At 49.7% G+C, this 27264-nt stretch overlaps 1 protein-coding gene across 1 annotated transcript in view; it reads right to left on the bottom strand.

The window, feature by feature from the left end:
* LOC127042511 (zinc finger protein 560-like) overlaps positions 1-27264 on the bottom strand; it is a 1223565-nt gene that overhangs the window by 705094 nt on the left and 491207 nt on the right. The window contains exon 4 of the mRNA XM_050935903.1: positions 17585-17667. Within this exon, the coding sequence (XP_050791860.1) occupies positions 17585-17667 (83 nt within the window). The remainder of the gene's footprint in view (positions 1-17584; positions 17668-27264) is intronic.

Genomic DNA, 27264 nt, shown 5'->3' with positions numbered 1-27264 from the left:
GCTACCAGTAGCACATTCCTATCCTGGCCGGGGGGGGGGGCTTTCTCCAGCTGGGACCTGCCCCCTAGGCAGCCCCAGGCTCTGACCGCACCAGCCCCGCCTGGAGCCCCCAGTGAGTGAGAGACCCCGGAGGGGGAGGAGGAGGGAGCACTGGGCCCTGACAGGAAAGTGACTCTCTCCCCTCAGATCTTGGTGTTTTCCTCTCATGTTATCAAATATGCAGTTTTTGACACAATTTCTTTGCAAATCTCAAAGATTCAAATAAAATAACCTAAACATTTGCCCCACTTCTCTCTAGTTGTCTATTTCTAATTGAATATGCCCTGAGATTTTCCTGTCTCTAATTATAAAATAATAAGAAAATCTCAGATTTACACCTTTTCTCAGATTATTGAACACAAAATGTTTGCAAATGTTGCCCATTTCCTCTTTATTCATTTATCAAGTATTCATGTGAAACACTCAGATTTTACCTCCTATCAACAACTGATATAAAATCCCTCTGATTTTCCACTTTCCTCTCTATAATTTGCAAAATGGATCCAAAATCTCTGATTTCCACCCTTTGTCTTTCATTTCTGAACACTGATCTGAAAGCTCAGGTTTTCCCTCTGTGTCATTATCAAATGTCAATTAACAATCCTCTCAAGTTTTGTGCTGTTCCTTATGTTTCTAAATCCCAAAAACTTCTTCCTTCGGGGGAACCTGTTGCCCTGAGTCGCTCTCCATTCTGGATGTTGCAGGGGATTAAATTTCCCAGTGATTGTCTTTCCCCTCTCCTTTGAGGATCATTTGTTCCCTCTTTTAGCTAAAGAAAGAGACCAGCCTGATATTTAATACACATCAAAGCCGGAGGCCTCCCCCTGTTTGGGGATCAGTGGTTCGCAGCTGGTAGTGGGAGAGTTGGCTGGCCCCTTTTCTTTTCTCCAGCTGGCACAGGATGAGGGGGTCACTCTGAGTGCAGCATGTCTTGAGAAGTATCCCAAACCACAAGACAAATGGTCTCTGTGAAGGGTTGCTTCCCACAGTGCTAAGATGTAGCCACCTCTGGCAGGATCCATGGTGGCTACTATTTGCTAGTGACAGGCCACGGAAATTTCTTACCTATTTTGCCCCTCCATGCCAGGCCTGCACAACATACGGCCCACGGGCAACGTGCGGCCCGTGAAGTCTCACTGTGCGTCCCGCAGCCGGGAATCAAAGGGCTCTGGGCTGCCCGTAGCCGCGGGGAATCCAAACCCCTTTAAAGTTCAGCCGCGGCCGGGATTCAAAAGGTTCTGAGCTGCCGGCAGCCGCAGGGAGCCCAGAGCTCTTTAAATCTCAGCCGCGGCCAGGATTTATAGGGCTCTGGGCAGGCGGGCGGGGAGCTCAGAGCTCTTTAAATCCCAGCCACCAGGGCCGGCTTTAGGCCAATTTAACCAATTCCCTTGAATCGGCCTCGCTCCTAAGAGGACCCCGCACCCAAGCCCCAGTACCAGCAAAAGCCAGTGCGCTGTACCAGGGTGGCCCAGTTTCCCCAGGGGGCAATTTAAAAGGCCTGGGGCTCCCAGCAGGGGCTGGAAGCCCAGGCCCTTTAAATTGCCACTAGAGCCCTGCTGCTGGAGCCCTGGGGTATGGCTGCGGGGCTCTGGGGGCTATTTAAAAAGTCTAGGACTCCCATTGCTTCTACCTCCCCGGCCCTTTAAATAGCCACTGGAGCCCCGCCGCTTCCCCAGGGTTCCCGCGGCTATTTACAGAGCTGGGGCAGTGGAAGCAGGGGCGCCCCGGGCCCTTGAAATAGCCCCCAAGCCCCAGGCTGCTGCTGCTACCCTAGTGGGAGAGGGGGGAGGAGGAGGAGGAGGAGAAGGAGGCACTCACCATAGAGGATGGGCTGTACCCCCTGTACCTGCACCCCCTGCGCTGCCTGCAGCCAGCCCGTCCCCAGCCAGCCCCTGCTGCACCCCCTGCCCACACCAGCCCCGCACCTCCTGCCCTGCTTGCACCAGTTCCTGCCTGCAGCCTGCCCATCTCCAGCCAGCCCCACACCCCCTGCCTTGCCTTCAGCCCTGCACCAACCCCTGTCTCCAGCCAGCCCTGCACCCCCTTCCCTGTCTCCAGCCAGCCTCTGCCACACTGCCTGCCCTGCCCGCACCAGCCCTGCACCCCCTGCCCTGTCTCCAGCCAACCCCTGCCATACTGCCTGCCCTGCCCGCACCAGCCCTGCACCCCCTGCCCTGTCTCCAGCCAACCCCGTACCCCCTGCCTTGCCTTCAGCCCTGCACTAACCCGTCTCCAGCCAACCCCTGCCACACCCCGCTGCCTGAAGCCAGCCAGTCCCGCACTCCTTTGTCTCCAGCCCTGCCAACCCATGCCGCACCCTCCCTGTGGCCCTGCCTGAAGCCAGCCAGCCCACCCCACACCTCTTGTCTCCAGCCTGCCCCACACCCCTTGCCCAGCCTGCAGCCAGACCCTACCTCTCGCATCCTCCCCCTCCCCCACCTCCAGCCAGCCCCATGTTCACTGGTGCCCTGCAGTTCCGAGGGAAGTAACCCTGCACACCTGCTTCAATGAGATGGGCAGGGAGCAGCTGGGACCCACACATGTGCACCCTAGCACACCCTAAGGGAGTGGCAGAGCTCATTTCTAGTTCAGACCCATCTTTTTAAAAAAGAACTTTTAGGTAGGGTTAACATACATCTGTACTTTCCCGGACATGTCAGGCTTTTTGGTTCTTAAATCGCCATCTGGGAGGAAAATACGGACGTATGGTAACCCTACTGGTACAAAAAATACATACTGTGGCAGAACTTTTTATAGGGAACCGGTTGTTAAGAACTGAAAGGCTTTTTTTTCCCCAGTCATCCCTGCGGGTCCCCGCACTTCCTAAAGCCGGCCTGCCAGCCACGGCCGGGATTCAAAGGGCTCTGGGCTGCTCGCAGAGATTCCCGGCCGCAGCTGAGGTTTAAAGGTCTCAGGGCTCCCCACCGCCACGGGCAGCCCAGAGCCCTTTGAATCCCGGCAGCAGCTGAGATTTAAAGGGCTCAGGGATCCCTGTGGCTGCAGGCAGCACAGAGCCCTTTGAATCCTGGCGGCAGCTCCAGGGGATGGAGTGAGGCTGGGATTTCAAGGGCTCAGGCTCCCCTCAGCAGCAGGAGCTCTGGGACCTTTAAATCCCTGCCCCAGCCCTGAAAAGCTCCGGGTTCCCCCAGTCGTCAGAGCCCCAGGCCCTTTAATTTGACCCTGAGAGCTCCCAGCCACCTCTTTGGCTGGGAGTCCCTGGTTGATTTAACATCAAGTAACACCTCCCCACCACCAACCTTCCTTTTTGACCCACAGCTGTTTTGGTGGGGCGGCGCTGGGGAAGGAGGGTTTGTTTCTGCAGGACGGGGCGGGGTGTTTCCGCCAGGCTGGGAGGTCCTGAGTGGGGGGTGTTTCCGCAGGGCCGGGGGGTTTCGGTCCTCAGCTGTTTTCTTTGGAGCATTGTGGCCCTCGCTGTTTTACTCAAAGTACTGTACAGGAACTTTTCAGGGGGATTAAGGCAAAATGCCACATTTATTAGTAATACAGGTATCAATTAATACTCTATGATATGCACATGAGATATATATCACAGTCATGCATTCACGCACACACACAGACATAAACACACTCCGTCTTGCTGTTGTTACCAACTAGTTGCTCCCCTTAACTGCACTGGCCAGGTGAGTTAGATGGGGGAAGGGTGGAGCCGGGCTTCTACCGATCCAAATCAATGGTCCGATGGTGACAAGACGAGATCCGGGGTCCTTCTGCAAGACACCTCGCATTTATAGCAGCTTCCCTCTTATGCAAATCTAGACCAGATTCAAAATCTGGGTCTGCGTCCGTTGGTCTTTGTGCTGCTTTTCTCTGGGTGTTGTCCCAATGCTGCTCAAAGAGGGTGTTTTCTAAAGAAGGTGCTAGCTTCTATCATAACCTTAGTCCCAGATTTGGACCTTAGCGTCCAAAATATGGGGGTTAGCATGAAAACCTCCAAGCTTAGTTACCAGCTTGGACCTGGTACTTGCTGCCACCACCCAAAAAATTAGAGTGTTTTGGGGCACTCTGGTCCCCCTGAAAAACCTTCCCTGGGGACCCCAAGACCCAAATCCCTTGAGTCTCACAACAAAGGGAAATAATCCTTTTTCCCTTCCCCCCTCTCTGTTCCCAGTCCTGGAAACAAAAGTACTTTCCTATTCCCCCAGAGGGAATGCAAAATCAGGCTAGCAAATCCAACACACAGATCTCCCTTGCTTTCTTCCTCCCACCAATTCCCTGGTGAGTACAGACTCAATTTCCCTGAAATTTCCCAGTAAAGAAAACTTCAACAGGTCTTAAACGAAAGCTTTATATAAAAAAGAAAGGAAAAATACATACAAATGGTCTCTCTGTATTAAGATGACACAATACAGGGTCAATTGCTTAAAAGAATATTGAATAAACAGCCTTATTCAAAAAGAATACAAATCAAAGCACTCCAGCACTTATATTCATGCAAATATCAAAGAAAAGAAACCATATAACTTACTAGCTGATCTCTTTGTCCTTACACTTAGAAACAGAAGACTAGAAAGTAGAAACTACTTCTCCAAAGCTCAGAGAAAGCAGGCAGACAGAAAACAAAGACTCAGACACAAACTTCCCTCCACCCAGAGTTGAAAAAAATCCGGTTTCCTGATTGGTCCTCTGGTCAGGTGCTTCAGGTGAAAGAGACATTAACCCTTAGCTATCTGTTTATGACACGCCCCCCAAATGGCAGACAGTGGGGAAGCTCACTGGCGGCGATTTCCTTCTAGAACTTTAAAATAAACAGATTACTACAACACATGCACCTTTACATATACTACTAAGTATATAACTAACAGACTTCTACATTTTAAGAACACTTTTTAACTACTGAATTCTGGGAAACTCTCACGGGAGAGTGCATCAGCAACTTTATTAGAAGCTCCTGTGATGTGTTGAATTTCAAAATCAAAATCTTGGAGAGCTAAACTCCAACGAAGAAGTTTCTTGTTGTTCCCCTTGGCAGTATGAAGCCACTTTAGTGCAGCATGATCAGTTTGTAGTTGGAACCGCCGTCCCCAAACATATGGGCGTAGCTTTTCCAGGGCGTACACAATGGCATAGCATTCCTTTTCACTGACTGACCAGTGACTTTCCCTCTCAGACAGTTTCTTACTGAGAAACACGACAGGATGGAAGTTGTGATCTGTTGCTTCCTGCATGAGCACTGCTCCGATACCACGCTCAGATGCATCTGTGGTTACTAGGAATGGCTTGTCAAAGTCCGGGGCCCTGAGCACAGGGTCAGACATGAGCGTTGCCTTAAGTTGGGTAAAGGCCTTTTGACACTCATCAGTCCACTTAACTGCATTTGGCTGGGTCTTTTTGGTCAGGTCGGTCAATGGGGCAGCGATTTGGCTGTAGTGTGGTACAAATCGCCTGTAGTATCCGGCCAAGCCTAAGAAGGATTGGACCTGCTTCTTTGACTTTGGGACAGGCCACTTTTGGATAGCATCCACCTTGGCCTGTAGGGGGTTTATGGTTCCTCGACCCACCTGGTCCCCCAGGTAAGTCACTCTGTTTTGGCCTATTTGACACTTTTTGGCCTTAACAGTTAGTCCGGCCTGCCTGATGCGCTCAAAGACCTTTTCCAGGTGTAGTAGGTGTTCGGGCCAGGAGTCTGAAAAAATGGCCACATCATCGAGGTAGGCAACTGCAAATTCTCCCAGTCCAGCTAGTAGACCATCTACCAGCCTCTGGAAGGTGGCGGGTGCATTTCGAAGGCCGAAAGGAAGGACATTGAATTCATACACCCCCGCATGGGTGACGAATGCTGACCTCTCCTTGGCAGGTTCATCTAGCGGTACTTGCCAGTACCCCTTGGTTAAGTCTATTGTAGAGATGAACTGGGCACGTCCCAACTTCTCCAATAGCTCATCGGTACGTGGCATTGGATAGTTGTCCGGACGAGTGACAGCATTTAGCTTACGGTAGTCCACGCAAAAGCGTATTTCCCCATCTGGTTTGGGTACCAGAACCACTGGAGATGCCCATGCACTGGTAGATGAGCGGATTATACCCATCTGTAGCATGTTCTGGATCTCCCGTTCTATAGCAGCTTGGGCATGAGGAGACACCCGGTAGGGTGGGGTTCTGATTGGGTGAGCATTACCTGTATCAATGGAGTGGTATGCCCGTTCAGTCCGTCCTGGGGTGGCTGAGAACAATGGGGCGAAGCTAGTGCACAGCTCCTTGATTTGTTGCCGCTGCAGACGTTCCAGGGTGGTTGAGAGGTTCACCTCTTCCACGCCACCGTCTTTTTTCCCGTCGTAGTAGACACCGTCAGGCCACTCAGCATTATCTCCCTGGACTGTAAACTGACAAACCTGTAAGTCTCTGGAATAGAAAGGCTTGAGAGAATTAACATGGTACACTTTAGGCTTTAGTGAGGAATTGGGAAATGCTATGAGGTAGTTTACAGCTCCCAGGCGCTCTTGGACCGTGAATGGCCCTTCCCATGATGCTTCCATCTTATGGGCCTGTTGCGCCTTCAAGACCATAACCTGGTCTCCTACCTTGAAGGAACGTTCTTTGGCATGTCTGTCATACCAGGCTTTTTGCTCTTCTTGAGCATCCTTTAGGTTCTCTCTAGCAAGGGCTAAAGAGTGTCGGAGGGTGCTTTGTAGGTTGCTTACAAAGTCCAGAATGTTAGTTCCTGGAGAAGGCGTAAACCCCTCCCATTGCTGCTTCACCAACTGTAATGGTCCCTTAACCTCGTGACCATACACAAGTTCAAATGGTGAAAACCCTAAACTGGGATGTGGTACAGCCCTGTAGGCAAACAGCAACTGCTGCAACACTAGGTCCCAATTATTGGAGAATTCGTTGATGAATTTTCGTATCATGGCCCCCAAAGTTCCATTGAACCTTTCCACCAGGCCATTGGTTTGATGGTGGTATGGGGTGGCAACCAAGTGATTCACCCCATGAGTTTCCCACAGTTTTTCCATGGTCCCTGCCAGGAAATTAGACCCTGAATCTGTAAGGATGTCGGAGGGCCAACCTACCCTGGCAAAGATGTCTGTTAAGGCCAGGCACACAGTGTTAGCCCTGATGTTGCCTAGAGCTACTGCTTCCGGCCATCGGGTAGCAAAGTCCACTAAAGTCAGTACGTACTGCTTTCCTCTGGGCGTCTTTTTTGGGAAAGGGCCCAGAATATCCACAGCTACTCGCTGAAATGGGACCTCAATTATGGGGAGTGGCTGGAGAGGGGCCTTGACCTGGTCTTGAGGCTTTCCCTCTCTTTGGCATACCTCACAAGACCGGACATACTTGGCAACGTCCTTGCCCATCCCCTCCCAGTGGAAGGACTTCCCCAACCGGTCCTTGGTTCTGTTCACCCCAGCATGGCCACTGGGATGATCATGGGCTAAGCTTAAGAGCTTCCCCCGGTACTTAGTTGGAACCACCAACTGTTTTTGCGGCTGCCATTCTTCCCGGTGTCCACCAGAAAGAATTTCCTTGTATAAAAGTCCTTGGTCTATAACAAACCGGGATCGATTAGAAGAGCTGAGAGGCGGTGGGGTGCTCCGTGCCACCGCCCAAGCTTTCTGAAGGCTGTCATCTGCTTCCTGCTCAGTCTGGAACTGTTCCCTTGAGGCTGGGGTCACCAGTTCTTCCTCAGACTGTGGACTTGGGCTTGGTCCCTCTGGAAGCGATGTAGGTGATGGGGTTGTTTCCGTTGCTGGTGAACCGCTCTCCGCTGGTGCACCTGAGGGTATTTCAGGCTCTGGCTGAGCCTTTTGGGTATGGCTGTCTGTTGCTTCTGCCAGTTGTGGCTCGCTGGCGCCCACTGGCGTTGAGTTTGAAGATGTGGTTGCACTTGCTGGTGCTGGTTGCTGTTCCAGTTCCGGGCCTGGGACTGGAGATGCTGTGGCTGTTTCAGTGGTAGGCATGGAATCCGGGTCCACTACCTCTGTCTGGGTCTCTGGTAACACAGACGGGGCCTCTGTGGACGGCTCAGGAACAGGAATGGGTCTGGAAGCTTGCCTGGTTTGGCTACGTGTAACCATTCCCACTCTCTTGGCCCGCCTCACCTGGTTGGCCAAGTCTTCCCCCAGTAGCATGGGGATAGGATAATTGTCATAGACTGCAAAAGTCCACATTCCTGACCAGCCTTTGTACTGGACAGGCAGTTGAGCTGTAGGCAAGTCTACAGCTTGTGACATGAAGGGGTAAATTGTAACTTTGGCCTTTGGGTTGATGAATTTGGGGTCAACGAAGGATTGGTGGATAGCTGACACTTGTGCCCCCGTGTCTCTCCCCGCAGTAACCTTCTTTCCGCCCACTCTCAAATTTTCCCTTCGCTCCAAGGGTATTTGAGAGGCATCCGGGCCTGGGGATCTTTGGTGTGATGGTGGTGTAATGAATTGCACTCGCATGGTGTTCTTTGGACAGTTGGCCTTGATATGTCCCAGTTCATTACACTTAAAGCATCTTCCATCTGATGGGTCACTGGGCCGAGGTAAGTTACTGGAGACTGGTGAGGTGGAAGGGTAGGGTGTCTGTGGCTTTACTTGGGTGGTATGTGGGGTCTTTGGCTGTCCTCGGTTGTAGGGTTTATGGTCTGTGTGCCCCCTGGGGTAATCGTTCCCCTTGACAGTAGCTTTCTTGCTTTCTGCCAGTTCCATCCATTTGGCTCCAATCTCCCCCGCCTCAGCGAGATCTTTGGGTTTTCCATCTTGTATGTACCGTGTGATGTCTTCAGGAACACCATCCAAGAACTGCTCCATTTGTATGAGGAGGTGCAGTTCTTCCAAGGTTTGAACGTTGTTTCCTGTTATCCAGGCCTCATAGTTTTTTGCAATGTAGTAGGCGTGTTTGGGAAATGACACCTCTGGTTTCCACTTTTGGGTTCGGAAGCGCCGACGGGCATGATCTGGGGTTATCCCCATTCGGTATCTGGCCTTGGTTTGAAAAAGTTTATAGTCATTCATTTGCTGCTTAGGCATTTCAGCTGCCACCTCTGCTAAAGGTCCACTGAGCTGTGACCTCAATTCTACCATGTACTGGTCTTCGGGGATGTTGTACCCAAGACAGGCTCTTTCAAAATTTTCCAAGAAGGCCTCGGTGTTATCCCCTGCCTTGTAGGTGGGAAATTTCCTGTGCTGTGGAGCAATAATTGGCACCAGGTTGTTAGGGTTGGCTGGCACATGCAGCCCAGCTTTTGCCAAGTCCAGTTCATGTTTTCTCTGTTTTTCCTTCTCTTCATTCTCTTTTTGTTGTTTTTCCATTTCTTTTTGTTGTTTTTCCATTTCTTTTTGGTGTTTTTCCATGTCTCGGCGGTGGGCCGCCTCTTCTTCTTCTAGTTTTCTTTTGTGTGCTGCCTCTCTTTCTCTCTCTCTTATTTCCATCTCTGTTTGTTTTATTTCCAGTTGTCGCCTGTGTTCAGCTTCTTTGAATTGCTCTTCGGCCTCAATTTTTGCCTTAGAAGTCATGATTCCTGTTTTCTTGTGTTGGGGTGCCCTCCGGTGTTTATCTTCTGAACTGCAGGTTCTCTGTTGCCTCCTGAAGTCTGCCTAGCAACAGTGCCTTTAGCTAATTTTCAATGTTAAGTAAACCTGAAAAACCACTTTATTTGCATTTATATAGTGCTGGTAATGACTCTCAATGGGAGTGCTATTGTGTGACAAAAGACCCTTAACAGTCTCTTAATGGCTTCTCGCTTAACATGCAAGCCACAAACTGCCAGAGAGAGCAGAAAAAAAAATTCTCTCTGGTTCCCTTTTAAAACCAACTGTTTCTCTCTGCTAAAAAGCCCTTAGCAGAGAAGAGAAAAATATAATATTCCTACTGGCTTCTGGATTCTGTCTATATCCCACCGCTGCCACCATGTCATAACCTTAGTCCCAGATTTGGACCTTAGCGTCCAAAATATGGGGGTTAGCATGAAAACCTCCAAGCTTAGTTACCAGTTTGGACCTGGTACTTGCTGCCACCACCCAAAAAATTAGAGTGTTTTGGGGCACTCTGGTCCCCCTGAAAAACCTTCCCTGGGGACCCCAAGACCCAAATCCCTTGAGTCTCACAACAAAGGGAAATAATCCTTTTTCCCTTCCCCCCTCTCTGTTCCCAGTCCTGGAAACAAAAGTACTTTCCTATTCCCCCAGAGGGAATGCAAAATCAGGCTAGCAAATCCAACACACAGATCTCCCTTGCTTTCTTCCTCCCACCAATTCCCTGGTGAGTACAGACTCAATTTCCCTGAAATTTCCCAGTAAAGAAAACTTCAACAGGTCTTAAACGAAAGCTTTATATAAAAAAGAAAGGAAAAATACATACAAATGGTCTCTCTGTATTAAGATGACACAATACAGGGTCAATTGCTTAAAAGAATATTGAATAAACAGCCTTATTCAAAAAGAATACAAATCAAAGCACTCCAGCACTTATATTCATGCAAATATCAAAGAAAAGAAACCATATAACTTACTAGCTGATCTCTTTGTCCTTACACTTAGAAACAGAAGACTAGAAAGTAGAAACTACTTCTCCAAAGCTCAGAGAAAGCAGGCAGACAGAAAACAAAGACTCAGACACAAACTTCCCTCCACCCAGAGTTGAAAAAAATCCGGTTTCCTGATTGGTCCTCTGGTCAGGTGCTTCAGGTGAAAGAGACATTAACCCTTAGCTATCTGTTTATGACAGGCCATCAATATGTCTGCTCTTCTTTATTGGGCCCACTTGACAAGTTGTATTGTCCTTTGCTCTGGCTCCCATTCCCTCTTCAACTGTTGTAGCTGTCTGGAGGTGGGTGTCTTCCAAGCCTCACTCATTCACACCTCATTCAGTCAATAGAGCAATTGATTACAGAGTGCGGGGGAAGATCTTATTCTACTTCTAGCAAAAAGGCACATATTTTCTTTTACTTTAACTATACTATCCTTAGGGGCTATAACATTTGATACAAAGTTTTCTACCAATTCTCTATATAGGGATCTAATACAAAGTTGTATGAAAATAGAGAGGCACAATGCCAAGTCATATGAATTACAAAATAACATCATGCCGGATGCAATGTCATAAAGATAAAGATACTTAATACAAAATAACACAATGCAACGTTATAAAGATTTATAGAGATAGTTAATACAGAGATTTCTCTACATCACCACTTTACGAGTTGTGCAGGCCTGCTGACGGCATTCGCGGGGCTTCTTGCTCGTGTGGATTCTCTGATGCTGAATAAGGTGAGAGCTGCGATTGAAGGTTTTCCCGCACTCACTGCATTCATAGGACCCCTCCTGTGTGTGGATTCTCTGATGCCGAATAAGGTGTGAGCTGCGACTGAAAGTTTTCCCGCACTCACTGCATTCAGGAGGGAGAGGATAGCTCAGTGGTTTGAGCATTGGCCTACTAAACCCAGGGTTGTAAGTTCAATCCTTGAGGGAACCATTTGGGAATTGGTCCTGCTTTGAGCAGTGGGTTGGACTAGATGATCTTTTGAGGTCCTTTCCAACCCTTATAAGCTAGGATTCTATGATAGGATCTCTTCCCTGTGTGGATTCTCTGATGCCCAATAAGGTGCGAGCTGCGACTGAAAGTTTTCCCGCACTCATTGCATTCACAGGGCCTCTCCCCTGTGCGGATTCTCTGATGTTGAGAAAGGCCTGATCTGTAAGTGAAGTTTTTCCCACACTCAGCACATGTATTTTTTTTGCTTTTCCCTGCAGATTTCCTGCTGTATTCTGGTTTCCTTAAGGCCCTTCTGAGTTCCCTGACAGGAAATAAATTTATCCATTTTCTCCCCTGGCTGGTTTCCCTGCTCTTTTTCTGGTCTGTGCTGAACCTCACACGTCATTGCATCACCTGCTGTGATAGAGACAGAAACCTCAAACAGGGATGGAAAGGGGAAGGCCAAACCAAAACAAGTGCTGGAGAGAGGACAAATAAAAATCAGGAACTCAGCTCCCCCCAACAGGAGAGAGGAGGGGATCAATTCAGCCTTCACATCCCATCCAACTTCACAGGGGGAAGGGAGAAAGCTACTGCCCGGTGTCTGCTAGCATCTATAGGAAGCCTTGAGCTATATTTACCCTGCGGATGCGACCCCTGCTATGGACAATAATGAACTGAGAGACTTCCCAAGAGCTTTGTAGGGCATCCTAGATGTTTCCTTCAGGCACTTACAGATTCTGAGTTGGTTTAATGTTTCCTCATCTGTGCGGGGAGATCTCAGGATCTCTCTTTCCTCTGAACCCTGGAGCTCTGGGACCCATGGCTCTTCCCCTTGTTCCAGCTGGGAGATCATATCACGTTCGAAAACCAGAAACTCCGCTCAGATGAAAGAAAACAAAGGAGTTCAGTTGATTTCATACATCTTGATCATCAAAAACATTCTGTTAATTTATCTTCAGTGCTTAGTGTGACCTAGTGTGCCTGGGGCAGTCCTCACTGAAAATGCCAAGGTCAGAGCAGGCTGAAAAAGGGAGAGCAGATGCTCCCCATACTGGTGGTTAACACTGAAGTTAAACTCACTGACCAGTCACAAACTGTGTTTCTGATCCCACACACTGGTTAACGAGACTCTGAAAAAAGAAATCACACGGCCCCCTTTATTGCATGACAGTTCTCTGACTCCTAATCAGCAACTAGGTCCCGTACAGTGAGAGGTTATTTAAAAACTCTGCTCACTGTGATACAGCATGGCCAGAGGGCAGCAGGAGAGTGATCCTAATTGGATCCAGGAAGTGGGTGGGTAGAAGGTTAGCCACATTACCCAGGTTTGGATCTCATCCAAAATACCATGCTGCCAGCCAATCCTTTAGCAATTAAACTAAATGTTTAGAAGAAAGAACAAATGAAAGAATGAAGTTAAATTCCATCCTTCCAGACAATTCTTTAGCATCTAAACTAAAGGTTTAAAAGAAAGAAAGACAGAAAGAATTTAAATGGAAAAGCAGTCAGATACATTCCAAAATGGATATATCAGGTTCTTAGCAGTATTGGTGAGTTGCTGGCTTGAAAGTCTGTCTGGAACGCATCCACAGCTTGGATGGGTCATTCAGTCCTTTGTTCCAGGGTTCAGTTTGTAGAGAAGTTGCTCCAGAGGTAGGAAGGGGGATTGAAGACAAGATGGAGATGATGCAGCTGCGCTTTATATTCCTTTTGCCATGTGGCTTGTACTTCCTGTGTCCCAAACACAAGCTTCACAGCACATGGCATGGAAAAGCTTTGGAGGTTTCATTACACAGGCAAACCCCGGCATGTCTTGCTGACTCAATAGGTGTGTCCCCTTGGTCCATAGGTTCATTGTACAGCTGATGACCCTCAATGGGCCATCAAACATGCTAGGCAATGTTGATGCCAATATGTCTGGGGGTGTCACCCAGAAAAACTGCACAAGTCTGGAAATACAGATATACCTTACATATCTGTAACTCACAATACAAAGGTGATAGAAACATAGAAACAAAATTATCATACTTGGCAAATCATAACATTTTCACTGACACTTTACATGGCATACCTAGCATGATTCTTTCCAATTTTATCAGATTATATTATTTTATTATTAATACCAAAGTGTCTCACAATTTCATGCAGTCTCACACTTGCTAAACTAGTGAATTCCCAGGACCAGTTCCCCAGGTCCTTGAAGATGCCAAACATTGTGCTTATGAGGGATTGAAATACCCACATATCTGCTGGGAACACACACACAGACACTGTGTCAATCTGTACCCCTGTGTTCACTCTTCTAGAAAATTATGATCAATTTTGTACCCAGTATGGCTTGTGAGGTATCATTAGAAAACGCATAACCTACTGAATATTATCCTCCTGTTAAAATGTGTAGTAACACTGTATGTAAAATTGTGAGATTTTACAGTATGATATTAAGAAAAAGTTACAGCTCTGGGGAACACCCACAGACCAGTTCCTCAGAGACAGCAAGGCAAACAGCTGGTCAAACAGCCATTCTCCTGCAGCGGGAAGGTGTGAAGACATTAAGGGCTGGTCTACACTACGGGGGGAAATCGATCTTAGATACGCAAATTCAGCTACGTGAATAACGTAACTGAAGTCGAATATCTAAGATCGGATTACTCACCCATCCTCACCGCGCGGGATCGATGTCCGCGGCTCCCCCTGTCAAATCAGAAACTCCGTTGGGGTTGGTGTTGTTCCGGAATCGATATAAGCGCGCTTGGGGATCGATATATGGCGTCTAGATGAGACGCCATATATCGATCCCCGAGCAATCGATTTTAACCCGCCGATACGGTGGGTAGTCTAGATGTAGCCTTACATTCCATCACAGGGACCTATTGAGGCTGTTGTGGAAAACGACCACAGGATTAATATTTGAATCAGCTCAGCCTGAGGCTCTTTTCTTGGTTACAAGCACGCAGGGGGCGACAGCTATTGGAATACTGTTCCTGAGCTAAAAATCACACAAGCCTTTTACAGCTTAAAACCACAAACAATGACACATACGTTGCACGTTAATTTCCTTATTTGGAATATATTGCAAAATATGATGCAGGTCAAAAGCAAGCTGAACAATCAGTTTTCCATATTTGGCCTTTCCTGTTATTTTTATTACACCTGGTGATATGGGAGCAAGACTCTCCATGTCTCAAGAAATGTCACTACCAACCTAGGCCATTTTCACATGCTGGGGTGCAATCCAGATCGGCGAGGAGTTGTGTCATCTGTAATCCTGGGTGAGATTCAGTGTTCTGCTGCTGGAGCTCCCCTGTCTGGATACTCCCAGCCAGCGTTCAAGGACGCACTGAGTGTCTGTATGATAAGTAACCCTGGACTGGCAGCTCTGACTCCAGCCGCCTGCTTGTTACACCCCAAGCACATTCTGGTTTGGGTAGAGAAGGCTCAGGGTTTGAGAGAAGGCTGGGGGTAGGAAGCTTCTGTTCATTATGCTGGACCTAACCCCAGTTTTACTTGAGTAAAGAGGAGATATTTGACATTGTGTGATGCTGCTCCTGTGCTCTGTTCCCAAAGTGTTCTGCAGCAGAGGAGGGTCTCTGGTAGTATGTATGTTACTGGCCTATTGGGGTGATGCTGAAACAGGACAGGGTACAGATGGCATTGTGGGGGTGGCATGAACCTTCACTCTTCATTTCCCCTTCCAAGAACAGAAGGGACAGGAATCCTTACCCAGCAAGACCATCGTCTCATAGTTCCCCTGCATGACATCTCTGTAGAGGGCTCTCTGAGTGGGGTCCAGCAGAGTCCCCTCTTCCCTGGAGAAATACACAGCCACCTCCTCCAAGGTCACCGGCCCCTGAAAGAGCAGGAGTCCAATACTCAGTACCTGCTGACCCACTCACAACCCCACTATTCACGGAACAGCAGCACCAGGGAAATGGAAGCTCCGGGAGGCACATGCTAACAGAGTCCCACCCCACCTTGCTTACAGCAGCCAGGAGGCATCAGAGGGTAGAAAGAGAGAACCTTTGTGTCTCCCATCTGACAGACAGAAGCAGGGTCTTCACATTTATCACATAGCTACTAGCCAGAGCTTAATATAGGAGATGGGGCTGTCTCTGGACCCTGATAGTGGCTCCCTGGTAGGAATCCAGGCACTCTCCAAATAAAATATATGGAAGAAAGGGGAAGTCAATCATAAAGAATAGAAGTTAGAAGGTCAGAATTGTAGTGCCCATTAACAAAGGTTTAGAGAAAATAGAGCCTATCAAACTAACGGGATATCCTTATTGGATGAGATCAAAAGTTTGGTTGCAGCTAATAGTATTGATGTAATATACCTAAACTTCCGTAAGGGACATGACTTGATTAGCACAATATTTTTACTAAAAAAAACTAGAATGATACAAAATAAACACGGCATACATTAAATAGATTAAAAACTCTGATAGTAAATGGGGAACCATGATCGAGTGGATTTCTTTCTAGCAGGTTCCTGCAGGGATTGGTTCTTGGCCCTGTGCTATTTAACATTCTTATCCATGACTTAGAAGAGAGTACAAAATCATCACTGATAAAGTTTACAGTTGCCACAAAGATTGGGGTTGGTGGTAATTAATGAAATGTCAGTAGATTCAGGCTCCATCGCTGAGAGTCTGGGAAGTTGTCCCAGCCCTGGCTGGAGGGTTATTTCCTGTTCCACAAAGAGGGGAAGTTCCATTCCCAACTCCTGTGCCTTGAAATTAGGACCTATCTGACACTACACCCCCATATTCATCATAGTGGTATGATTATAATATGGTTAGGACATAATTATGATCTATTTTGTAGAAGATGCATCATGTGTGGTGTCACTGGAAAAGTTCTGATTTGCTGAATATGATTATCCTATTTGTGTGCACATATCATGTTCGTATCTGAAGTTATGGATATTGACTCTGTATCTGTATTTCAAATGTGCTTACTCTGGGTAACACCCACAATGAGCCTTTCAGGTACAACAATGAAGAAGCCAGACAGTGCTGATGGCTCAACAAAGACAATGGACTGTGGAAGAGCTTAGCCTTCCTGTGAATGTTTCAGCCAGCCTATGAGTCATGGCTACTATGACTCAGCAGGGCCTGTGACCAGACCACATGACACTAAACTCCATTTTAGTAGCTGTATTTTTCCACAAACTGGACTAGGAACTGAGTTTGGAACAAAAGGTTCCCACCATATGGAAAAGCTACATAAGGTGGGGTGTGACATCATCTCTTGGCCTCATTCTCCACACAAGAGAACTTCTGGAAACACCTGAGAAACAAAAACGGATGTGGGGGAAGTGCTGCTCCCAGGATCAAGAGATTTCTAGCTTGTGTATGGAAACTTGGGGGACTGCTTGTACCATCAGTCAGGGTGAGAAATTGCTAATTCAAATTCTATCCATCTAGCATGTTAGATTTAGTCTGAGTTTTGGTTATTTGCTAAATAATCTGCTTTGATCTGTTTGTTATCACTTATAATCACTTAATCTATCTTTCTGCAGTTAATAAACTTGTTTGATGCTTTATCTTAACCAGCGTATTTTGAGTGAAGTGTCTGGGGAAAATCTCAGCTTGTTGTGCACATCTGTCCCATATCGAGGGGAAGGGGAACTACATTAATGAGCTTGTATTATAGAGATCCCTGTGCACTATAAGATGGTATCATTCTGGATTTATACTACAGCAAGTGTGCAAGGTTGGGGAGTGGGAAATTGGCTCTTGTCTTCTATCTGTCCTTGAGTGGCTTAGGCAACGCACTCAGGTAGCTTAGTTGGCTGCATGGCGCCACCTGCTGTTGTGTTGGGTGATAACAGGCCCTGGAGAGGCTGGCGAAATCTCCAGCAAAGCAGTGTGAGAAGGGCCAGCCCAGCGTGAGGGTTAGAGGACACAGCAGTTCCCAGAAGCTCCACAAACTGCCTCCTGGGGGTGACAACCCATCACGCCCTACACTACACAAGTCTCAGCAGGTTTGTCACATGCTGTCCCCTCCCTTTCTCCACCCGAGATATTTCCTGCTTCCCACCACCTCTAGCAATTCCCACCCTCTTATGCATTTACTGCTCCTCAACCTCCAAGCAGAGCCCGCCACCCTGATAATCTCTTACCTGAGCCAGCTCCATTGCAGCCATTTCCTTGCCCCTGGGAGGACGAGATGATCTGCAGCGAAACATGGATGTTATTCTCTGGCCTGCCGGGGTGAAAAGGGCAAGGTGTGAGAATTCAGACTAGGCTTTTGTCCATTCCCCAAGCCGATTCCCCCCAGCTTTTCCCCTGCTAATGCACATTCTAGGTTCTAGCACACTGTGAAGCACAGAGTGACCTTATTCCAGTACAGGCCTAGCCCCCTCCCACCAGGGTGTAACCCTCTGTCACATGGGGAAACCCTCCCAGTAACAGTCTCTCTCTTACACGTATCAAGTTTGCGGACAACACCAAGCTGGGAGGGGTTGTAAGTGCTTTGGAGGATTGGATTAAAATTCAAAATGATCTGGACAAACGGGAGAAATGATCTGAAGTAAATAGGATCAAATTCAGTAGAGACAAGTGCAAAGTACTCCACGTTGGAAGGAACAATCGGAGGCCAGAGAAGAGCAGAAACAAAGGAGTCACTTTGGGGGATTCTCCCTGTCATCGTCCCCAAGGCAGCTGTCTCAGGTTTACAAAGGTGTTTCATGTTCCAGCCTTTGTACAGTCTCTCCTGGGAGTGCCCCTTTCATGGACTGGGCCTAGTTTTAGTTTTTGGTAGTTAACAAGCTTGGTTTATTGTTCATCTAACCAGTATGTGTGGATTGAAGTGTGTTGGAAACTCTGTTTGGGATAACAAGCTGGTGCATGTCATTTTCCGCTGATGAAATGACAGACTTCATATGAGCTTGGGTCGTTCAGTAGCGTGCTGGACAGTGCAAGATGCACATTTCTGGGGGAAAGTTGGGCACTTGAGAATTTGCTGGTTTTCTCCTGAGGTGTAATTCATGAGTGGCTGTCTAGCAGCACTCAATACTGTGTAGCTGGGAGTGAGTTACATGCTGCAGACTGTGTGTTAATTGGCCAAGAGGGGCTGTTCTCGCGGGAAAACAGTGGAAAAGGCACCCCATGCTGGAGGACTGAGGTACAGCTATTTAACAGTCCAGATTGTACTCTGGGTAACATCACAGACACTCATTATGACAGAGCCTCTTACAACACAGAGAGAGTAAATCCATGTCCCAGAAATCGAAGACTCCAGACAGAGGGCAAGTGTCCCTGGCACTGCTTCTTGCTGACAGAGAGGTTCAGAGACAGTGTGAGATCCTGGGGAAGCTGGGAACAGGAAGCATGGGCTGGCGGGGTTCGGTGGAGAAAGGGAACAGGAAGGGCAGGGATATTACTGAATCCAGGATCTTAGCAGTACTAGATGACAGGATAGCACATAGTGCAGCCCATTGGAAAACACAATCCCAACTATACATACAAAATGATGGGGTCTAAATTAGTTGTTTCCACTCAAGAGAGTGATCTTGGAGTCACTGTGGATAGTTCTCTGAAAACATCCACTCAATGTGCAGCAGCAGTGAAAAAAAGTGAACAATGTAGGAAATAATTAAGAAAGTGATAGATATGACAGAATATCTCATAGATCATATTTGTAAAAACAGCAAATAAATCCATGATACACCCACATCTTGAATACTGCATGCACATGTCACCCAGTCTCAAAAATAGAAATATTGGAATTGGAAAAGGTTCAGAAAAGGGCAAGAAAAATGATTAGGGGTATGGGACAGTTATGCCAGACCTAACCCCCAGTTTCACTTGAGCAAACAGGAGATATTTGACACTGTGCAATACGGCTCCTGTGCTCTGTTCCCAAAGTGTTCTGCAGCAGAGGAGGGTCTCTGGTATTATGTGTGTCACTGGCCTATTGGGGTGATGCTGAAACAGGACAGGGTACAGATGGCATTGTGGGGGTGGCGTGAACCTTCACTCTTCATTTCCCCTTCCAAGAACAGAAGGGACAGGAACCCTTACCCAGCGAGGTCACAGTCTCATAGTTCTCCTGCATGACATCCCAGTAGAGGGCTCTCTGAGTGGGGTCCAGCAGAGCCCACTCTTCCCTGGTGAAATACATAGCCATCTCCTTGAAGGTCACCAGCCCCTGAAAGAGTAAGAGTCCAACACTAAGGACTTGCTGCCCCACTATTTGTGGCAGAGAAGAGTGAATCAAATGGAAGCTCTGGGTGGATCATAGTCAGGAGAGTCCCAGCTCGACCTGGCTCAGAGTATCCAGCAATTGCCAGGGTGAGGGGATGAAGAGAGAGCCCCTTATCTCTCCCAGCATATCCATCACCCCCCTACTAGCCACTGACTGATACAGGAGATGGAGCCCCTAGCAGGGTCCAGGGAGAGCTCGCTGGTAGGATGCCCAACACCCTCCTCATTGTGAGGAGTGGGATATGAAGGGAGAGGCAGCTCCAATAAGCCTGACTCATGGGTGTCCCCTTTATATCTCACAGCAGCTGATGGTTAATGAGGTCAGGCTCCAGCACTAGGAGTCTGGTCAGTTTGACTAGCTCCATGTAGGTGGGTTATTTTCTCTCTTCACAAATTAGGGCATTTCCACCTCCAAACCTCCTGGGTCTGTTCCTAGAATCTAGGCCACTTAGTAAATAACTCCCAGCAGGTCTGCCACACCCTGGCCTCCTCCTTTCCCCACGCTGTGAATTTCCTGCCCCGCTCCAACCTCCAAACCAGACTCTGCAAACCTTCCCACCTCTGGTGTATTTGCTCTCCCTTTCCTCCAGCAGGAACCCACCAGCAACCCCCCGATAATCTCTACCTGGACTGACTCCACTGCAGCCATTTCTCTTCCCTGTCCCACGCCAGGCTGGGATGAGCTGGAGCAAAACATTCTGCAGCCTGTCTGGGGGAGAAGGGCAGTTGTGGGCGTTTCAGAACCGGTTTTAGTTAATTTCACATCACAATTCCCCCAGGCCCTTTCCCTGCAGACAGACACCCTAGATTCTGTCATGCTGGGAAATGCTCAATCTGTTTATTACAATTTAGACCTGGCCCCTCCTGCCAGGCTAAGTCCACAGACACATTTTTAACCTCCCTTCTCTCTCCCCTCACCCCTTCTCTGAACACAAGGCTAGATAAGAGCAGAACCAAAGGAGTCATTGTGGGGGATTCCCTCAGACACTGACCCCACGGCAGCCACACCCCAGCAGGGGGAATATGGAGTCAGGAACTGGCTTTTGCTCTGTCTGATCCTTGTTTTGTTCACTGGAAAGTGGTTCTGCCCCAGGATGCAGCAATACATGTGTCTGGGTGGACTAGAGAGCTGGAAATCTCTCCCCCACATTCATTTCTCCCACTGCCCCTTTCAGTCTCTCCTTCCCCTGTCCTCTCTCCCTGCCCCTCTGGCTGGGACAGTCCTATTCCTGGGGGCTTTGCTCTCCCATGGCTGGATTTCCTCCTGGCCACCGCTAATGGGAGGAGAAATGAGGTGGTGGTGTTTGTGCAGAGTCACTTTCTTGCCAGACCCTAGGACATTCCCTGAGGTCTTTCAGTTACCTGGAGACTCTGGCTCAGAATTTAGTAGTAACAGGGCCCAGGACTGCCCTAGGGGGCTAGGACCAGCTGCAGAAAGTCATCCCCTGGGCCGGGCAGAGAAGAAGCTTTAATTAAGGTCACTTCCCAGCACAGAGCCCCACTGGGGGAGCAGCAGCTGCCAAGCCTGGTCTCCCAGATCACAATGGAGGCTGCAGCATCTGACCCAGGAAGCTGAACCCCAATATCCTGAGCAGAGAGGGACGGAGTGTATGAGCAGCTTCCCTCCTTTAGCTCTCTGGGGAGAGCAGCTAATGGGAGCCCCTCCTCACAGGGAGAATGGCTGATCTCATTTGACCCACTGTCCATCTGGAATCACTCCTTGTCTTTCCATACAGTGACTCTGGATTAACAACGGTCTCAATGACACCGGATTTCAGAAAGAATGAGTTCAGAACGCTGTGGAAAAGACCATCGTGTGGCAGTGCTGACTCCCTTCCCACCTCCCTCACCCCCGCAGATCTAGGACAAGGACTGGGGGCAAAAATTTTCCAAACAGAACCGAAAGTTCCTGCAGTTTTCAAAAGAGGAGAAAAGTAAATTCTGTGAATTCACACTAACAGTGTTTGCTAAGTGGACAGAAAGTTATCACAGTGACAGGGCACGTGACTGGGGAATGGACTTGGTGACCTGGTGACTAGGAGCCAGGACTCTGGTACAAGTTGACCAGAGAGAAGGATCATGGTTAGCAGCAGCCCCCAGACACCCCCTAGTACCCAGAGCCCAGACCCCCCAGCCAGGGGCCCCAGACACCCCCCAGCCAGGATCCCATCAGATATTCCCTGGGACGCAGCCCCCAGAGTCCCTGGCCAGGGACCCCAGATACCCCTCAAAGCCCCACCGGCCAGAGAACCCCCACCACACCATGATTGCCAGGTTGGGAATCCCAAAGGGTTCCCCCCACCAAGAGCCCCCAGCAGCCAGGGACCCCCTCAAGGGACCCACCCCCACACTGGGAACTCAGTCCCTCACTGCCTGCCTAGGAACTTCCCCACCCTCCAGAACGATCTACCCTGACATTTGCCTGGGACCCCCTCCTCTGCCCAGTGTGACCCCCTGATGCTTTACAGTGCGACCCATCACTCTGCTTCCCTGGCATGCCCTCACCTAGTGCCAGGGATCCCCTCCCCCAGCTCTGTGCACTGGGCATGGCAACAAAACCAGGAACCAGCGGGGGAAGCACAGACAGAGCCCCTGGCACAGAACCAGGCTCCCTCTAACCCTCTGTCCCGCCTCCCCAAGAGACACCCACCCCCACTGTTCTGCAGCCACCAGGCCCCCAGCGATACCCACCTCCAGGACCCATAGCCTCAGGGATGGGCACATCAGAACCACCACCCCCGAAAACCCCAAACCTTCACAACCCACCAACCTGACTAGGGTACCCCCTGCCCAGCCACCCAGAGGCCTCCCCCTACCACAATGCCCCTTCAGCTGCAATCTCCCCACACAGACACCTTCCCTGCCTCTGCAAGTGTTACCTCACAGAGTGTGAGAAGTGGCTAGAAAGTTAACACCACCTCCTGCTGGCCAGTCACACAGGCAGAGGGAGCCTGGGGAGTGCTTCTTTAACAGGAGAATGGAAGGCCTGGAGGGCAAGAAAGATCCACGGGCTGTCACTAGCAAATAATGGCCACCATGGATCCACCCCAGAGGCGGCTGCATCTTAGCACATTGGGAAACAACCCATCATATTCAATTAGAAATAAAACAACTAGAGAGAAGTGGGGCAAATGTTTGGGGTATTTTATATCAATCTTTGAGACACGCAGAGAGAACCCTGTCACAAACGACATTTGATAACATGAGAGAAAACCACCAAGATCGGAGGGGATTTGATGTTGCTATTAAATAACTAGTGGAAAAGGGGGACTGTTGGACTGGATTTTATATGACTGTCCAATACATAAACAGAATGTGATGGTCCCCCCCGGCCACGGGGCAACCATTCACGTGAGCAGCTCAGAGCCCTTTGAGGAGCTGATTTAAGGGCGGGGGGGGGGAGCTGGAAGGCTCCCTGGACAATGGAAGGGGGCCGCAGGGGAATTGGGAAATGGGGTCTGGGCAGTCTCCATGGGGGATGTGCTCCTCCCTTCCCTTCCCTGGTAGAGAACGGGAACCTCATCCCATCCCACTCCAGTGGGAGCCATGTTCTGGGGAATGACCCAGGGCAACAATTTCCCACCCAAACAAGGACAAATCGCTGCAGATGAAATGGGTGGGAAAATCCACCCCCCATCGGAGAGATTTTAAATTGACATTTGAGAAGTATGGAGAGAAAAGGGAAAATCAGAGGCAATTAGAGAGCTGATCATTGGCGGGGGGGAGAGAAGAATCTCCCTGGATTTTATAGCCACGTGTGATAATGAGAGAGAAAAGGGGAAATCTTGAGAGAATGTGTGTGTGGGAGGAAGTGGCAAAAACAGGGACAGGATCCAGTTAACTCACCTCCCTCCCACCCCGGGAATGTCCTGGCTGCACAGAGACAGATCTACACCCCCACCCCAGTGACCTCCCCCACCTGCAACTCCGGCTTCTCCTCCCCCCTCGACACCTCCGCCCTCACACCAAAGGGGGGGGCTCTGCCAGCGCCTCACCCTGAGCTCAACTCCTGCTCCTCCCCCCAGCCCGGATTGTGCCCTTTAGCCCCCCACGAACCCTGCCTCCAGCTGCCTGACCCCCCCCGCCGGGGGCAGATCCTGGCTGCAGCTGAGAACAGCGGCTCCGCTGCGGCTCGGGCAGCTCCAGCGCTGCTGGCAACACGTGGAGAACCAGGAAGCAGCTGTTCAGCCCGGGCTCGGTGTCACAATGTGCCAGAGCCCCGCCCCCAGGAGCTGCCCTGCCCATGGGCTGTGCCAGAGCCCCGCCCCCAGGAGCTGCTCCGCCCCCGCTCTGTGCTGGAGCCCCGCCCCCAGGAGCTGCCCCGCCCCTGCTCTGTGCTGGAGCCCCGCCCCGAGGAGCTGCCCTGCTCCCGAGCTGAGCCAGAGCCCCGCCCCCAGGAGCTGTCCGCACCTGGGATGTGTCAGAGCCCCGCCCCCTGGAATTTCCCCATGTTGGGTCTCTGAGCTTTGTTCTCCTGCCGCCTTCTTCCCAGCACCCCCTGCTCCCTTCCTGTGTCTGCAAACACCCCCCCTCCCCCGGGGCCGGCTGCAGTGCTCGCTGAGGCTGACTCCAGTGGCTGAAGTTGCCTCCATCTCTGCTTCACCTGGAGGGGGAGAGACAAAGAGAGGAGATGGTCCCAGGGTGTGAAACGAGAATCAGGGGGCAAGGAAAGAAGGACTGTTTGGAAAGGTGGGTTTTTTTTGTGGGGGGGGGGTGAGCCAGAGGGATTCAGAAGAAGTTGGGCAGCAGAGGCTCAGGGAAATTGAGGGGAACCTCCTGGGTGTCTCAGCGTTGCCCAGGGTTTGTACAGCACCTTGCATAATATGGGGTCTGATCTCAGTCATGGTCTGTGCAGCACCTGGGAGCCCTGATGTCTGTTTCCTGATCACAGGCTCTGGGAATGGAGAGAGGGAAACCTCAGCACCTGAAGGTTAATGCAGCCCTGTGTGCAACCCCTGCTAGGGTGATCCGACAGCAAATGTGAAAAATTGGGATGGGGGTGGGGTTAATAGGCACCTATATAAGAAAAAGACCCAAAAATCGGGACATCTAGTCATGCTAGTCCCTGCTGTTCTCATAAGGGGTAGGCTTAGAGAGGGTTTGGCTACACTTGCAGCTGTCCAGCGCTGGGAGTTAAAGCTGTCTTCCTACAGTTGTTTAGGGAAAGCGCTGCAGTGTGGACACACTGACAGCTACCAGCACTCTGTCATGGCCACATTTGCAGCGCTGTTGGGAGTGGTGCATTATGGGCAGCTATCCCAGCATTCAAGTGGCTGCAATGTGCTTTTCAAAAGAGGAGGGTGGGGTGGAGTGTGACACGGAGCGTGGGGGAGACAGAGCGAGTGGATTTTTGGAGCTGACACTGTGTCAGCTCCCTGCCTGGCAAGTTCAAGCCTCCTCCCCCACCCCTCTCTCATTCACTAAATGCAAATAGCCGCCTTTGTTCTTTTCCTCACAGACCAGATAAGCCGCTGATCCAAAACAGACCCCCCCTCCCCCGTGCCCACCCGGCTGCTTCTCTCCTCAAGCAAACACCAGCTGTGGGTGTTCCAAAGGGATCCCCCTGCCTCTGCTCATTCACTGCAAACAGTAACTGTGTTTGGTTTTTAGATAAGCAGCTCCGGGAGCCTTGAGCTCACAGCAAAGCAAACAGAGGCATCACACCAAAACAAAGAGCGTTATCTCTACTTAAAAGCATTATGGGAAGGTTCCGGAGGTCAGTGACAGCGTAGTAAGATTAATCACTGTTTACACTGGCACCCCAGCGCTGCATCACCAGCTCTGTTCTCTTTATTCCTCTCGTCGAGGTGGAGCACATGCAGCACTGTAGCCAGGGAGATACAGCGCTGTATGTGCCTTGCCAGTGTGGACGGGGAGTAAGTTACAGCGCTGTAAAGCCACCACCTGCACTGTAACTCTCAAGTGTAGCCAAGGCCTGAGTTGTAGTAATAATAGCAGCCAAGAATCCGGTGGCACCTTATAGACTAACAGACGTATTGGAGCATGAGCTGTCGTGGGTGAATACCCACTTCGTCAGATGCAACAATAGTCCCATATGGGCTAGTGGTCAGGATTCCTGGTTTTCACCCAGGTGGCCTGGGTTCAGCTTCTGGTGTGGGAAGAGTGCAGAGCTTTTGCCCAGAGTGGAGGCAGGAAATGAAAGGAACAGGAAGGGATCCTGCCAGCAGTGGAGTTAGACAGTGTAGGGAGGGGACCCCAGAAGTGGGAGTGGGGCAGTGGTTTGGGGGGAGATGAGGGAAGGATCCCAGCAGTGCGGGAAGTTGACAACCTGGAGAGCACAGGCCTGGAATGGGGACCTGGAAGAGTGAATGTGTCCCTCTAAACCCATCAACTGCAGACTAGGCAGGCTTGGAAGAATTGTGTATTTGTTGGTAAATGTCAATTTCTGTGTAAACACACAACCCAATGGCAAAATATTTCCATCAATAATCATCAAAATTGACAGATGGGCAAAGTAAGAAACATGGTGCTTGAGAACTTATCACGTTGTAGGAGCAGCAGTGATCTGTATGCTCTGTATAACCTGTATGCTCAAAAGGTCTGTTAAACTCCCCCAGCTTGTGTCCTTTCCCGCTTTGAATGCCTGTGAAGTGGCTTTCCCACTCTCCTTTGTACCTCCAGTGAATGCCCTTCACCCGGCCCATCTGGCCAGTGGTTCGCTGTGTTACATTCTATTGCACCTCATGGAGACTGATCTTCATCGCACCGTCCATCGCTGCGCTGTGGGACACTTACCTTAAAGGATCCTGACATCTCCACTGCCAGGCCTGTCCTGGGAGCGTGAGTATGAGTGTGACACCCTCCCCCATCCCTTCTTTTCAGCTTAGCTATCAAGCTAATAAATGTGCTGCTTTCTGCCAAACTCTGGGGGGGAGGGGCATTATTAGTCCTCTCTAAGCTTACTAACTGACCCAATTTTGGGTAACACAAGCAATATTGTTTGATCTGTTATTGTACCAAAGGGGGAGATGGTTGTCTATAAAGGAGGGTGAAGACTAAATGCCTCTGATGAGAATGGGATTTGAACCCATGCAGGCAGAGCATAATGGGGTAGCAGTCCATCACCTTAACCACTCGGTCACCTCATCTGAGCTGTCAAAAAACAGACAGGAGGAGAAATCTAAGGCCGGCAGAGATAGGGACACTAAGGAGTTTTTAAATACTAAGCGAAAGCAGGGTCTGAATGAGCTCCCCTCTCTCACCTAGTGAGGAGCTGGGGAAAGACTTCAGGAACAGACCGTGTTTGCATAGACACACCTACTCTGCCTAGCTATGCAGCATGATGGGGCCGCTTCCCCAAAATGACCAGTTTGGGATGGTCTTGGGTTACAAATGACTTTAGGATTGAGTGGAATGAAATGTTATTCTCCTTCCTGTATGAGTGAAGGGCAGCAGAACATACCTAGTCCGTCCTGATGGAGGGGTAGGTGAGTGAGGAATAGCTTTTATTGGACTGCAGAGAAGTGATTGAGGACGTCACCCTAAACCAGTGGTCCCCAAACATTTCACATTGTGCCCTCTTAGCCATGGCTGTGGCCCCTCGGAAGCCACGGTCAAGAACCGGGGCTGGGAG

This window comes from Gopherus flavomarginatus, unplaced genomic scaffold (genome assembly GCF_025201925.1).
Source record: "Gopherus flavomarginatus isolate rGopFla2 unplaced genomic scaffold, rGopFla2.mat.asm mat_scaffold_47_arrow_ctg1, whole genome shotgun sequence".
Classification (NCBI taxonomy): domain Eukaryota; kingdom Metazoa; phylum Chordata; order Testudines; family Testudinidae; genus Gopherus; species Gopherus flavomarginatus.
This window is presented reverse-complemented; position numbering and strand designations above follow the sequence as displayed.